The sequence below is a fragment of the Leptosomus discolor genome, chromosome 7, assembly GCF_034619465.1.
Source record: "Leptosomus discolor isolate bLepDis1 chromosome 7, bLepDis1.hap2, whole genome shotgun sequence".
NCBI classification, from domain to species: Eukaryota; Metazoa; Chordata; class Aves; order Leptosomiformes; family Leptosomidae; genus Leptosomus; species Leptosomus discolor.
The window spans coordinates 35,808,419-35,824,958 of NC_141397.1; the positions used below are offsets into that span (position 1 = coordinate 35,808,419).

The window sequence follows — 16,540 nt, forward strand, 5'->3', positions numbered from 1 at the left end:
AGAAGCTGCATTAGCAAAGCTCACCCCTTTGTACGGTTACAGTCAGGGGGTGAAAAGAGAAGTTTTCAATGGATTTTTAAAACTACCTCCCCAGCCTCCAAAGCATACCAGAGAATTCTGGACACATGCAATATACCCTCTTCCCAGTGGCCAGAACTGCCACATGGTGGGCAGTTCACTCCATGAAATGACCTCATAGGTAACTTCCTCCTGCCCCTCAAAAGCAGTATCTATATAAGCTAGAAACAGCAGTTCATTCTGTGTTATTCAAAAAGGCCAACAATAACACAATGGTGTTTGCTTCTTTTATTACGAAAGATACAAAAACACAGAGTGTAGTGAAGCTATCATTAGAAATGTGAACTTCTTTTGAAACAACTTGCTATTTACATACACAAAATTCCCCAAGTGGAACAATATCAAATGTGAGACACATTATCAGAATATACCATATATACAAGTTCAGAGATTCAATCTCTCTGTTACTCTATACATGATTGTTACACAAAAAGTCAATTCCTACCTGTCTTACACAAGTATTTTAAGTTAAGCTTATGGGACTACTCAAGCAAAATAAAGCAGAATCTGGGCAAAGTTCTGCTATCTGAATGGTTACTTTATAAATATAGTACAAAATAATAGAGCCAGGTTTTCAGCCAGGCTCAATCTTCTGTTGTATCAAATAGCCCATGCTTGAAACTGATGGAAGTAAAATAATGGAAACTATTACTGATTTTTATTGCCATCGAACCAGAAATAACTCAGGAGTCAAAGATGCACTGGTTTTCAGATCACTGATCAGTAAAATTAGGAAAAGCAAGTATTTTTATTTATTTTTTAAAAACTCTTCCCTCAAACAGAAAACCCAAATAAAGTACTTGAGTTTGCTTTGTGTCATCAGACATTGTTAAAAAAAAAGCAACACGAGGACACAGCACTTTGTATGGTTTATAACTGGAACCAACTACTGCTTAGTAAAATAAGGCACTTCTTCCCTTAGACCCGTCCACTTCCCTAGATTTTAGTTCAGCTCCATATTACACAGAGAAGTGATTTCATCTATGCCACTTGTGACGGCAAAAGGGATGTTGTTAAGAACTGTTGCTCTCCAAGCATGGATGGCCTCAACGATACCTTCTGGATTGCTTGAACCCAAGTCGCACAGCGAATATATGGCTGCCAGCTGCACACCCCAGGGAACATCTGCAAAAAGTTAACACAAGTCAGCTTATAGAAACTTTGATATGCATAATGGTTTTGGGAAACCCGAGTCTAAAGAAACTATTAGTTCAAGAATTGGAATTAAAACACAACAACTGGGATGCCTAAAACCAGGAAGCAGCAAGATGACAACCTGCACACAAATTCCATAACGTCCCATTTGATACTAGCACTTTCCAGTTTTCCAAGTTTGGCAGGTTTTCAGTATTCAAAGGGCATAAAAGATATGAGCATCTAGTGATTTTACTCTAGTTAAGGGTGATCGGACTTTTACAAAACCAATCAGGTTTACAGAGTCTGAAGCAGACACGGACATATACCATTCACTTGGAAGAACTTCAGATTGCAAGGAAGATACGCTATAAAAAGTGGTTCAAAACAGCTCCCTAACATCAACTAGTGCTTCACTGCAAAATGCTCTTAACATCCAGAACAACTCAGCAATATAGATCTCTGCTGCCCCAGTTGCCTTAGTTTGTCTCAGTCGGGAATTTGGACTGTCTTGCAACCCTCTACCAATACAATCATAGCAAGCTTCAGCGTGAGCTGCTCAGGTAGCAAATTAGCTATTACTGCTCCAGTTAGGATCACCCTTTAACTTCTCTGAGGCAGCTGATATGCTGCTACATGAAGCAGTGCAATTCCAAGGTGGCTGAAACGATCTCAGAGTCGCTCTCTGTCTCAAATAGAAGGTAATACACATGCTCGGTTAACTTCAGAAGAAAAAGAGACTCAAACTGAAAACTGTTTGTACTGTTACGCACTACACGAGCCTGCACAAGCAGGCTGTTTGGCATGGGGGTCTCAATTTGTGTCTTCTCTTTACACTGGCAAAACTTCACATTGCGGATGTTACACTGCAATTCCTCTAAATACACATTACCTTCCTCTTTTGCATGCTGTACAAACAGTCCAATTACAGAACTAACGTTCTTCACTGCAGCAAGACACCCTTCCTTCAAACCTATTTGGCCCAATCGACCTGAAAGAAAAAAAGGTGACTGCATATCTGACATTCAGACAGGCAACTTCCTAATTTTTAGATTTAGTGTCTGTTGAAGTATCAACAGAAAAGGCAAATTTCAATTATAAAAATTACTCATTCTTGTTACCATGTCTTGGGAACAACAGTTGTCCTAGTCCTTTTGTGACTAAAGACTCTAAGGCATTTTTCATCACACTGATTCAATCTCCCGCAGGTTTCCAATTTGTAAGTGTAAAACTCTCACAAAGAATGCAATTTCTGTTTAACAGACAATATTATATACTCTACATAACGAAGATACCTATTGAAAGCCAAAGTTTAGCTATTTACCTTGAATGCCATCTAGATCCCAAATACATGAATCTAACTTAAAATTGCACAAAGAGATATTATGTTGCATATAAAATCTTATTTTATATGCTTTGCTAGAAAGCATATGTAGCTACAGATGATTTCATTTCAAATACATAAAACATGTTGGTATTTGTTATTGTGAAATGAGAGCTAACATCTCTCAAAACTGAAGTACATGCTTTCCACAGGCCGACAGAAAATATCTGCATAGGAATGGATTCTAAGTGAAAATTTTTGAAGACAGTGGAAAAAAAAATACAGATAAAAAAAAAAAAAACAAAACCAAAAAACCACTTCAATTCCCTTTCCAGGCAGGCTGACACTTTCAAAGGACATACTTGCACAAAGCAGAAGTTCAACCAAGAGTTTCGATTACTCACCAATTAGCCTGAGTGTCAATGCTATAACGCTATCAGGGATGGATTGAGCAGTTTCATGCCCCTTTCTCTTCTTTACCCATTTATCCATAGAAGGCCAAAGCACTTTGCTGTGAAAGACAAATGAATCTGAAAATCTGATACTGCAGGAAGGGGTGGTACAATATATATACAATAATGAATGCAAAGGTTCTCCTGTTTACCGTGTATTTCCATAGCTCCACTTGCATCTTTAATTCACCTTCTAGGGAAAATCATAATATTCCAAGCATCCACAAATCTGAGTAACATAAAGAAGGTTTTGAACCCAAACAATCAAAGCTAACTTTCTGAAGGAATCATTCCTGTTCGGAATAGTATTCCTGTTTATCTTCCATTCATTTCCCTGCAACATTCTGCATCTCTACCTGAAGTCAAGAACTTACTCTGCAGACTTCACAGATGTATATGGAATCACGTTACTTTCAAACGCCACACTGAGATGTTATGCAAGCTTCTCACGTGACTGAAAATTCAGTTTGCACATTACAAGTAGGATCTGATGCTTGTTCTTAAACCTGAAAGGACCTGAGATAAGACTTTTTTCATCCTTAAAATGTTGCTAATAGACCTAGCTACCTATTATCAGCACAACTCCACATGGACAATCAACTCTGTAAGGCTTTGGTTAAAATGACACACCTTTCACTGAAGCTAATTTGTGTTCATTTGAAAAGCACTTCACTAAAAATAAGTCCTTTACCATTTGAAAGCATGAAACTTGCATAAAAAGACTTGGTGATGACTAAGTTATTTACATTTACTTAATATTCAATGATTATATCCTACTTAAACAAATGCCGTATTTTTGGAGATTCTACTATATTATGTAACCTCTACATAGAAAATAGGGGCTGGCAGATCAGCGTAGGTATCAAAATGAAGTCTTTGAAACCAAGTTACATATGGTAGCAGTCCATGCACTGGATTATTTGGCTCAAAGAAAATTTAAGACACTGAATTTAAGTATTACAGTGATTTTAGAATTAAAATCAGACTGAAATCAGGACAGTACTACTAATGAGTATGGTTACATTTCACTTTCAGCGCTGAAGAAGCGCTATTTACACATCACATTTTCTAGTGATGGAGGGGTGAGGAATTCAACAATTAAATTCAGAGGAAGACAATCATTTTGCTTCATTGACAAATAATCTGTCTCAAAATCTTTCAAAACTGTACATATAACTATTTTTAAAGCAATTTTTTATTAGAACAGTTCAAACAGGGTTAATTTCTTGGATCAGTACCATAAAATCCTACATTTCCTCATTGATCACTCATTCTATCTTAAATAGACAAACACAGCAGGTCTCATCAGGTCAAACCCTCTCATTTCTAAGTATCTATGCAATGTTTTATTATGTTAAAGGCCAAGTCATAATCTCTCAAATTTAGAAAAAAAAAAAACAACACCAAAGCACAAAAATCCCCCACAGGAAAACATCTTAGAGAACTGCTTGCCACAATACCTTATAACATTGGCATGTGTCCAGTCCCACTTCAGGTGAGAGCAGAGTAGATCAACAGCAAATATGTACTTCCAAGCGTCTTCACTCAGATCCTCTCCGTATTGCTCACTCAGTTGAAATTCTACTTTTGGACATGACTGCATTTCTAAAAGCAGGTTTGAGACCATAAGACCAGCATCTAAAGAGGAACTCTGGAATTTTAGAAGGTGATTATCTTAATGCATGAAAAGTTACCAACTCAGAACCAAACTCTTTATTTGATTCTGACTGCTGTCCACAGCATCTTACACCATAAATTCAACTTGACTTAACACAAAGAGTACATTAACTAAAATCTTCAAGTACTCAGTATTTTTCTTAATGCTTTTACTAAAAAGAGAGTTTGGGGGAAAAAACCAACCAACCAAACACCAACAAAACCCACAAACCCTACACCCATTCTCTTCTCTCCTCCAACAATTTGGGGATTTTTGTTTCTCTCAATGAAGCTTTAAGGTCAGAGGAGTGTTCTCCAATGCAAGAAGATTAGACTAAACCTCCTCACTTTCTAAGTTTGGTTTTGTTGGGGTTTTTTAGATGATTTTCTGATGCTGAAATTTGTTACTGTTTACTGTTCATTAGGGGCTAATTTCCAAGCAAGTACTTTCAATAGTTGAGGTAGTAATAAATGAACACGTCATGTGAAACAATTCTGCTAATTAAATAGCTGGGGCAAGCAACAAAATTTAAAAACAAACATTCTTTGAGTATCAGAAGTATTAAGAAAAAAGTCTAGGCTTATTACACACACAGTGAGTGCTCAGCATGTCTTCTCAGTACAAAAGCTCATATACTTGGCAAGTTCTCCAATGGTGCCAGTCACTAAAATGGCATACTTAGACCAGGAACTAAATACCCATCTACATGAGCTTTACTTTCAGAAGTAGAATAATCTTTTCATAAAATTATACGTATAACAGACTGTTGACCACAACCCATTTGAAACTTGTTCCTGCGTTTTCCACCTAAGTAGAAAACATCTCACAGATAGGCTGATGTCATCTGCTGTCATCAATACAGAAATTCCTGAGGTCCCTCCCCCCAGCTGCAGCAGCTCTCGTATTTCCTAGAGATCCGTAAAGAAAGTAGGTAGTGTGAGCACACAGAAGTAATATTTCCAGGAACATTTACTGAGACATACTTTTGTGCATCTCTACTGGAATGAGATTGCAAGCTGTAACCTAATAGAATGAAAAATATCAATTCTTTGCTAAACAGGGATTGCAGTACAGATTCTGTAGGCCTGAATACCAGAGCTTAACCTACATCACAACTGTGACTTAATCAAAAAAGAAACATATACAAATCCATGCCCTCTTAACTCACTCCACTGCGAACCTGCATGAAATCAGGAGGTTTATAAGGGCTGTAATTCCAGTGGTACCATATTAAATTCAGGGCTGGTTTCAGATTTAAAAAAAAAAAAAAAAAAAAATCATGCTTTTTCCAGTGGGCACACCACCTAAAGGCTACGCTGGCAGCAGTAAACCTAGCTGCAGTCCCAAAGCAGCCGTGGAGCAGCATGTTAGGATAGGGAATGGGTGAGCTACGAATCAAGATGGTTTTGTTCACCTGGTATTTACAGATCTATAGCACTTCCACCAAGCAAGCCCAGCATTAATACGTGGCTTTCAAAACTACCGGGGCCCTAGCCTTCAGCAAACACATAAGCCTGTTACACAAACTCCTTCTCCAGAAGGAAAATACCTTCAGCTTTCCACCTGCATGATATAAATTTGCTCCTACTGATGTCAAGTGTGTCCCAGTTTTTCATCTTTGCAACATCTCTTTCAGGATGGTAATCTGTGCCTGCTGAAAACTGACAGGAATGAAACGACTTGCCCAAGCACTTGAAGTCAAATCCCAAAAGTCCTTACGCCCTTAACATTGGTCATCCTTCTGCCATCACTGCAGTTTTGTACTGAGCATGCCAACTGCTTAGGAAATGAATATCTGATTATTTTTTTTTTAGTGATAAATGGGTATTTACGTCTACCTCACAGAAAGATCATGAGTAAAAAGAGACAGGCTCACCTTGAAATTAACTCTGATAAATAATTACCTATTACACAGAGAACTGTGAGATAGACAAGCCTGATACATATTAAAAAACCCCCAACAAAACAAAACACACCTCAAAGAACATCAAAATCACAGTTCCACAGAGGGACAGAATTCCCTAGTCGAAGAACACTCCAGTCAAAGTTTAAAACAATGTTTACTTTTAATGTTTAGGAGAGGGATTAGTATTTAACAGGGCAAACAAGAAAAGTGGTGTGTTCTAGTAGGGCCTAGGCAACCACAGGGAAAAAGTCTGCAGCAGCATTAGTTGTTGCAATTTACAGACCTCAAGGGAGACTCACAGAGCATCTTCACACCCTTCATCAGAAGTAAGCTGCTGGGTTTGATTTGGCCACTGCAGACAGAAGCTGATACAGACACTGAAAGCAGAGGTTACCTGTTCCCAGCGGAGATAGGTACTCAGACAGGCCAGCACCTCGTTGCTTGCACGCTGCCTCAGAACTAATTGCATAGCTTTGTTAATCGCACCTTGGAAGACAAATATGTCAGACCATACATTTGTGATAAATAAAATCAATTTTTCTGAGTCTGGAAAGTCTAAGGAAAAAAAGAGAGAACAAAGTAAGTCTTTAACATTTAAAATCAAAACCCTATATACTCAGGCACTAAAAGCTAGTACGCTTTTCGGCAAGATAACTAGGAAAGAAGGCACGTAAGTCATGTAACAACTACAGCCCAGGGAAGGGGAGGCATACTAACAGGGCTCAGTCCTGAGTTAAAGTAAGAACAAAAGACCCAAGAAAAAAAAAATCCCCCCTTAAGCCACCTCTCCCATTGTAGTTTTAGTTTGTTTTTTTTTTTAAGGGGAAAAAAAAAAAAAAGGCTTCACTGGACTTCAGTGTGTAACAGCAGCTACAAAGGGGCCTTTCTTTTTGCATTTTGAGGTTAGTATCCCTTCACCCTTCTTACTGCGCTTAAGTTCACTAAGGAGAGTGGTCTTGCAGCACTGCATCTGGATTCTTTCAGGATGAAATTAAACTGGAAGATGCACTGCAGAAGCCTACCTCATAAACTCCAGACACAAATGAGAATGGACTGCTGATCAGACTAGAGCTAGTCCAAATGAAAAAAATAACCCTGAGATGTGTAATAATGTGAAAATCAGGTCTTCAGTCCTAACCCACAGTACTTGCTGACACCTTGCACCCATACACCCATGGAATCCACAGGAGAAAAAAAAAAACAACTTTGCAAAGAACTTTCATACAATTCCAATAGGAAATCTGATACTGCTCAGCAATTTTTCCAGACTCTGTCAGGGAAATTATACATTATACAACTTGTAAGTTAGCGTATATGAATGATGCATGCAAAATTTTTATTTCCATAGACACAAAAAAGTGTGCTACTGATATAATTGAAGAACCCTCATCCATTAAATTAATTCAGAGCAAGTATATGACAACTATATATCCAGAACTATACAAGTAAGAGAGCAGAGTTCCGGGCTGTAGAAGGGCAGCTAATAGACCCTTCTGAACACCAAAGCAGAGATTTTTCAAGGCAAAATATTAAGACAAAACACGAGTGTGTAGACTGCAAGCAATAAAAAGTATATTGGAATAAGCAAGTAGATACTACTTTCATGCATGAAACGTAATACTGCGATACATATGCCTGAAACACTATTGTCACTATAAAAAGCTACAAAAACCAATGAAAACTGAAAAGCTAAATGTACCCTCTTCACTTCAGCATAACTTCTACATTTTTAGAAAGATCCTAAGAACTAGAGAGCATATGAAAATACATCAAATCAAGAAGCTTTAATGGATTCACTGAGCATAAAGAATTACAGAGTTCCATCAGGTGTCTCGGATGGACCTTCATCACATAAGGATGAATATTTTTTTGTCAGAACAAGGACTGTTGCTAAACTAGAATTATCTATGTGCTGCAATTGGAATTGCCTGCCCATGAATCTGGAACACTTAAAAGACTCACTCAGTGATGAGTAAGAGTTAAAGGGACGTCAAAAGAAAAAAAGAAAAATGGGGGAGAACAGAGGAGGGGTTAAAGAAAAAATAACCAAAGAAAGGTAACATTTAATTTATAGTCATTTAAGGCCAAATACTTGAAAGAAGAACAGAACAAAAAAGGATGAACAAGTCATGAGAACAGACGATGCAAGTACTGACTGTTCATAGTCAATTTGGCAGTTGTGTAGCTGGCACATAGCTCACACTTGGGTTACCAGAATTGTGACAGGAATTAATATGTGTAACTACGCGAAAGAGAAAACTTGAAAATGAATGCATTATAATAAAATCAAAATAAATTTAAAAACAACCCTTAAGATGCGTTTACAGCTGTTCACACTCAAAAGATAACAATAAAAAACACTGAACAACCACAACAGGAATTTATGCAATTCAAAGTACAGAACAGAAAATCGTTCAACTAAAATCTGCATTTAGTTACTGAAGTTTGGATGTTACCCAGAAAAAGAAAGCAAAAAAAGTGGAATGTTTAATATTTGCAAAGTACCAAGGTACTGCAAAACAAAAGGCTTAATTGTTAATTTAGACTAAGAAAAGATATCTGATGAGTAATAGTTTCTGGCATGGTGCAGTATTAAAACTATTAACACAAAAAAGGTGAAAGAAGTGTTATGATGGACTGCAGGATGGACAGAAAAGCAGGTAAGATAACAGGAATTCCGAAAAGAACCCAAGCAAAGAACCCAAGCAAAAATACCACAACCCAAAAAGAAAAGATAATGAAGACCAAACCAAAATCACAATCCTTATTAAGATTAAAAAAAAAAGAAAAAAAGACAGGGATGTTATATGGAATATAACCACTAATTGAAGCAATGAAAAGCTGTAGTATTTTGCTCCTCTGTGCTCTCAAATTGTATTTTATTCTACTTTGACACGCAGATACCAGTACACTGGTTTGAGCCCTGGATGGCTTGGTATTTACAAACTAAGTGAAGTCCTCCCAGAACTAAGACAGACTCTTAATTTAGTACAGCGATAGTACGGATGTGTTACCTTTGTTACCAGGAACAAAAGGGAGGTGGGGAGAGGAAGGGAATCAAAAAAACCAAAAACCTCTCAACCAAGTGAGATAATGGGAAGTAACAAAACTTTAAGGAGGACACGTACAAATGCACTAGTTTTGATCAAGGTACTGTCCAACTCCTGATGCTATTTTAAGCCAAAACATATTTTCAAATCGCACTTGCTTTATGAATCAGTGCTTACTCAGTTAAAATAAGAAAATACTAACAAGCAAAAATTACAAAATTCCCTGGAATCACATTATCATTTTGGAGATGGTGGGGCAAAAATGAAAGCACAGAGAATCTTAAATAAAAATATTTAATTGGAAAAATAAGTACACTACTAAGAGTCCAGGTCATCATTAAACTGAGACAAAGATGTGGAGGAACTGTGAGAAGGAAAATTTCTTCTACAACAGTCTATACTTCTGCTCTATAGAAAAAAGTTCTAAGGAAAATGCCCTTTTTGCAGGATTTCTGTTTGTTTTTACAAACATAATCGTTCTGGAACACTACAGCAAAGGCACACAGCATAGTTAAGATTCAAGACCACTCAGCCATACTATACCTTCTCTAAGTAGGCTGTAGCAGAAAAGGCGAGCTCTTTCCAAATCTCCCAACTGTCGACAAACTCCTGTATAGACCCGGCATAGAGCCTGATTGAAATCGTAATTTGTGGCATTCTTCTGAGCCTTGAGTTTATTGAGAATAACATGCAGCAAGGACTCTGCTAAATGCTGTAAGGCACAAAAAACCACTGTTAGTATATTTGACAACATTCTAGTAGTATGACAAGTAAAAAGAACTACTACCTTATTTGCAATACTATTTGCATACAAATAAAAATGCAGAAAAGTAAATCAAGGCAACCAGCGAAAGAAAAAAAGAGGAGCAACTTCCCAGAATAAAAATGCCTTAAACAGATGCAGAAGAGGACTACTATTCTTTAAATATAAATTGTTTAGTTATGTGATGAAAAACTATCTTCCTTAAACAAAAAGTGAGGAGAGGAATAATGACAGGTAGAGGAACCCAAATAACCTCATCAGAGCAAATGGAGCACCCTGACTTGGCTACTCCCAGAGCTGTCACAGGACAAACAGCCCATGGTGCAGGCGTGAGACTTACTGGATTAGCCAACGGCAGAGTCTCTCCCCGGATCACTGTACATGCTGCAGGAGGTGGAGAGGGGGTGTTACTGGCTACAGTAGTACAGGACTCAATAGAAGGTGCAAGGGAGGGGAATATGGGGACTGTGCAAGGCTTACTGTAGGATGTTTAGAGGGAGGCCTAAGAGTGGGGAGTAAACAAGAGGCTTAGGAGCCAGGTGCTGGAGGAGACACAGGTTTAGGCTGGGTACCTGTAGACACCAGAGAGTCTGAGTGTTGGCTTTGTGAGGAATCAGAAGGTCCAAGCCAGCTACCTGAAAGACTAGGGGTCTGAGGGTCAGACGCCCTAAGGCCATACGTCTGGACCAGCTATCGGAGGGCTGCATGTGCACTTCTGTGTCTGTAAGTCTGTCAGCACGAGACACGCGGGGAGAACAGGATATACTGAGTGTCTTGACGTTAGCTGCCGGAGGGGTCCACATTGGCTGGCTGCATACATATGTATGCATTTTCCACTACCAGGCTTTCACCCTCATCAGCCAGAGAAGGGAACAAGACGAGGCACCTGTTGTGTGCACGTGTGCCTGTTAGGAGGACATACTTGGCCTTGCTGCTGGCTGGACCTGGAAATGGAAGGCTGCCGCAGCCTTGTTCCTATGAAGTCACCAGATTTAGCAACTCCTTGAGTCATTATTAAAACACCAAATTAAAAATTATGCTACTCACCTTGTTTTTTACACCAAATTCATAGACAACTTCTTTCTCTTCATCTCTCATTACTGGAATCTTTGAGATATTGCCAACATACATGTGACCTTTAATAACTGGTAACAAGTCAAAACAGGATTCAGCGATTTTCTTCAATGCCAAAGAAACTTTCTGGCAGTCGGGATCAATAACCTTCTTTACTGGTAGTGATCCTTCTAAACTGGATCTGTGTGCTGAATCACTGATTTCACAGCTTCTGTCATGGAAAGCCTCCTGCATTTCAGAGATTGTATTTTTAGTATTTCTGATAGCAGCAATATCATGGGGCTCCAACTTTGGTGGCTCACTGTCCAACCTCAGTCTCTTTGCACTTCTTGGCATCGATACTGGCAATAGCATCTGTTTTTCAAGATGATTTGATGAGCTTGAAAACAATTGCAGATTTTGCACATCTTTGTCTTGATCTTTGCTACTATCAGATTTCAAATTGCTACCTGTTTTAACAAAGGCAGTAGATGTAGATGCAATTGCTTTGAACACACCTATTTGAGCCACAGGTCCTGGCAAACTTTGGCCATCTGAAAAAGCACATCGGTTAAGCTGAATATTGCCTTTCAGAATGTTTAGTGTCCTTGCCCTTGCAGACAGCTCTGGATACATAGTGTCCAATATTTTAACTGAGTTCTCCTGAGGAGCACCTGCAGCAGCACCATCAGCTGCCAACAGAGGAAACCTTCCTGGAACAGGAAGTGCATGCTTTGGAATGGAAGTACAAAATTTCAAAGGTGAGGAACGAATCCTTCCACCTACTGCTGTTTCTGAGGGTGAGGGAGGAGAAAATAAAAGAGCAGATTTTATTGTTGGAGTATCTGTTAATGGAGACATAAGAGGAGGAACAGGAGTTTCACGTAGTGGGGATATCAGGTCATCAAGAGGCGAAAGCAAAGGGGATGGACCAGTAGAAGACATTACTGGGGACACGGTACACGCAGCTTTTGGAGGAGTAGCAGTCAAAGGCAGCAGCAAGGGGGGCAGAGGAGGACCTAGCTCTTGCCTAATTTTATTTATAGTCTCAGAAGAGTATGTTGTAGGCATAGAAGTATCAGCATTTGCAAGAACTGGCTGGGTTAGTTTAACTTTGAGAGTCTTTGTTTTTCTTTTACCCTGAAACAGCCTCTTTGATACCTTAGTATGCATTACTTGGGCAGCTGTCTTGGTTGAAACAGTCAAGATTTCAGATGGTTCTTGCTCTTTGCACTTCAATTTATTGCTCTTTTTGAGAGCAACGCCCGCACAAGACTCTGACTCCAATGCAGACAGCTTCTCAAATACCGGTTTCTGTGGCTCTGAAGGCTGCCTAAGTGTCTGACAACTGCATTCTGTATCAGGTAGGGCTGGATTTGGAAGATACTTGACAACTATTTGTTTTCTACTGCTACCATCTAGGATAACATCAGTGTTGTTTTCCCTTACTTGGCAAGCAGTGCAAGTTTGATTATGATTATATTCTTCAAACACTGAGACCCCTGTATCAACACCGTATAGACTTTGCTCCACATTTGACTGAAGTTTTTCAGAAGTATCTTCTTTTAAAAAATTGCCAAGTGCTAATGCTCTTGTATTTAATTTACTGTTTTGCACAGACAGTCTGAAAGATTCCAAGAATCCAGTTAACCTCTGGCATGGTGGTAATCTATTTTTTGAAGCATTTGGCACCACAGGGATTTCTTTTGATGTCCCAGTTTTTAAGAGACTTTCCTGACTTTCATTGATGCATCCAGCTCTGTTAGAATCTACCATGCATTCACTAGCACGCTCAGTATTTTCAGACACTACTAATACACACTTTCTTTCCCAAGAGGCTAAGTCTTTAGGATGACCCTCCCCAACCACACCTGACAACTCGTTGGCAGTATGTGGAGATCTGTTTGTTTCACAGGGTGTATCCATATCCACCACAGTGTCTGTTCGTTGATGACTAACTGTCAAAGGATTTCCTGGGTACACTGTTGAATGAAGTTCACATACTTGGTAATCAGCATCAACAACTGCACCAGTTTCCAGAGCACCCACTGCAATTCTCCTGGAAGCTCTCAGTTCCTTTTTCAACATGGGAACACATTCAGAACATTTCATATATCCAGCATTTTGTATAGAACCATCTTTCCCTTCAGATTCATTGCTCTGCTCTAGCATATCAAAATAATTTCCAGATCTTTTTATGGCATTTTTCCCAGATGCTTCAGAACTATTCAGTTCTTTGCTTTCTCCCCCAGCTGTAAGTGAACCAGTTCTAGAAAGATCTGTTCTAATCTCCCACGCAGGAGTCCTGCATCCTGAGTCTTGAAAATCCAACTTTTGGAGAAGAAACGCATTCTTATTATAAGAGTTTGCATCCAGGATCTGTGATTGAACAGCCGCCTGAGCTTCTTTATCTACTGGCTGCACCTTCTCATCTGGAATTTTCACTTCATTTTTGTGTAGGTACTCCCTCTTAGGGCAGTCCAGTTCTTTGCACATGTTGTCTCTTTCAGTAGACAGGATCTCAGCACCCTCTTCCAAGCTTTCTGGAAAACAGTTTAATGCACCACTCATAACACAACTTTTATCTCCTTTGTTTTCCCATGTACGGGAAAAAGCAGCCTTTTCTGTGAAATCAGTTTCAAAAAAACTGGCATCTTTCTGAAGGCTGAAATTTAGATCAGGAGGCATTGTGGATTCCAAGGCAATTCCCACTTGCACAGGAGGATCTGTCTCTTCAGTATTCATACAGCCCATCTCCAAGTCCCGTTGAGCAGAAAAAGCCAAGCCGCTGTTAAAATCCATTTCTGAAGTAGGTTGGCAGATGATATCTGAAACATTGTTTTTCTTCTCAACATTCTCTTTCCAGTTAAAGGAGCTGGAACAAGTCTCAGTCACCAATTCCTTGCTTTGTTTATTTAATTCCCCCTTTATTTCCTCACATTTAACATTTTCAATTACCAAGAACTGATTCAAAGGTTTTGCAAACTGTGCCTGAGAAGCAAGATTACTTTCTATGAAGACAGACTCAATGGTATTCACTCTTCCTAACAGCTCACTGCTTTCCACTCCAAAATCTTCTGGATTAACTTTGAATTCAGTCTCTTGAGATTCAAACACTCTAAAGTTTTGAGTTTTGGACAACTCACATTCTAACGCACCACACAGTTTTTCAGGTTGTTTTATTTCACCTTTTATTTCTGTAAAATCTACCACAGAGGATTCACACTTAGCTACACTGCTTTCTGCATCAGCAACACATGCTGTCTTTGGTAGTGCAAGTATACTTTCCAAGCCTGACTTCCCTTGCAACAAATTACTACCGTTGTTTTCCTGGTGTGGTTTGCCTTTTAAATATCCCCCCTTCTTTATATCTACTAATTTTCCATTTTCTGCACTATGGAGTAGCTCTGACGATTCAGCTGTTTCCAGAACACCTTCTCTGTTAAATTTCATGGCTAGTTCAATAGTCTCAGGTCTGGTTATATTCGTGTCTTCAATTTTGAGCTGTTCATCATCTTTTGGAAAGGCTGACAAAACAGTCCTCTCCATACCTACATTTCTGTCTATGTCACCCATAGACAATGAATTTGTGATTCCTTCATCAGATACACGTAAGTAATGTCTAGAGGCTTGAACAGTCTCTCGTTTGTATTCTGTTTGCACACACTGTTTCTCCAGTATCTCTTCACGGTTGTGTTTTATTTCAGAGCACTGAGAGTGTGCAGACATCTCAATAGCTCCACTGTCTGCTTCAGTCTCCATAATTACTCCCTCCCCATCATACTGTATCATTAGGTCTTTAGGACACTCCACTTTACAGAAGGACTTTGAAATCCTGAAATCAGACAGTAAGTTTTCAGAGAGCTCTTTTTCATTTCTTCCCTCTGCATAGAATCCTTTCATCTGTATTGCAGCTGTTATTTCCTCTCCAATTATCACTTGTTGTATGTTTTCCCCTACATCACTTGCCATATTAGTTACTTTGATTACATTTTTTGATTCCTTTTCAGCCACTTCATTCTGTATCAATACATCAGATTTCTCCTCAGAATCTTCACTTGGAAGCAGAATGCATTGCTCAGGTGGCAAATGAGTACCATTTTGGGGAACGGGTACTGCCCTGGGAGTTTCTTTCTCTCCTGATAATCCATCTCTTTCTGCTTTCATTAATTCACCATGCTTTTCATGTGTACCCTCATAATCAACAGCTCTGATTAAGATTACATTCTCCTTTGTTTGCTCTACCTCACTACATTTTTCCATCTGATTCTGAGACTTGAAACTGTGCAATATAAAATTAGGTGAAGAACCTCCCTTTTCACTGTGCATGTCCTCACTATCTTCCTTCTGTTCTTCAATGGCTTCCACTTCACATGCTGTTGCTTCAGTTAGTTCTCTCTTCTCAGTTTCCACATTCTCAGAATTCTCCTCCAAACAATCTGTGTTATTTTCCATGTTTGTAATTAAAATAGCAGCTTCAGTCTCCTTTGTTTCAGCATCTCTCTCCTCCTTGCTTGACATCGTTTCTTTCCAACTCAAGTTATGTGAGATTTCTGCATCAGAACCATGCTCACATGATTTGTTCTGTCTGTTACACTCCCCATCGAGGCTGAATACATTACAACTCTGAGGCTGAACTTCGTCTTCTTGTAAAATATCCTCCACTGCAGAAGCACTGCAATCAACTTCTTCGTCACTGGAACCTGTGACTTCTCCAAACAATATATCCTTTAATGAAAAATACAAAGTTAATATTCCAAATCCTGGCATCAGTTTTAAGACCTATTTCTTTAAACAAATACACTGGTGGCCCTGACATGCAGTGCTTTTAAGAGATTAAGCCTGGTCAACAGAATTACATACTTCACCATTGTTCTTCATGGCAACTAGAAAGTACCTCTGTGAAAAAAGTCAGAGACTTCTTTACCTACCTATTTACATTCTAAGATTACTGGAAAACAACATTTGAGTAGGTTCCCCTTGACTTTCAAGCTGTGGAATTTTGCTATGAAAGCCACACTTATACACAACAGGAGTTGGGACCGCAAGTCTGCAACATTGGAAAAATAAATTATGACAGCATTTGAGACATGGGTGATTTGGTTTTAAATGTACTTCCGACA

The 16,540-nt window shown here is 38.9% G+C and overlaps 1 protein-coding gene across 3 annotated transcripts in view; it reads right to left on the reverse strand.

The window, feature by feature from the left end:
- Positions 1–291: 291 nt before the first annotated feature.
- Positions 292–16,540, reverse strand: part of ICE1 (interactor of little elongation complex ELL subunit 1) — a 47,363-nt gene continuing 31,114 nt past the window's right edge. The window contains exons 14-22 of one of the 3 annotated variants that reach the window (XM_086467881.1): positions 15,383–16,145; positions 14,813–15,163; positions 11,412–14,761; positions 10,145–10,313; positions 6,946–7,106; positions 4,449–4,639; positions 2,941–3,047; positions 2,105–2,203; positions 292–1,203 (exon numbers count right to left, since the gene is read on the reverse strand). In XM_086467881.1, coding sequence (XP_086324007.1) covers positions 1,022–1,203; positions 2,105–2,203; positions 2,941–3,047; positions 4,449–4,639; positions 6,946–7,106; positions 10,145–10,313; positions 11,412–14,761; positions 14,813–15,163; positions 15,383–16,145 — 5,373 coding nt within the window. In that variant the 3' untranslated portion in view covers positions 292–1,021. Of the gene's footprint in view, positions 1,204–2,104; positions 2,204–2,940; positions 3,048–4,448; positions 4,640–6,945; positions 7,107–10,144; positions 10,314–11,411; positions 16,146–16,540 lie in introns of all 3 variants that reach the window. The other 2 variants (XM_086467882.1, XM_086467879.1) reach the window with 2 other exon arrangements.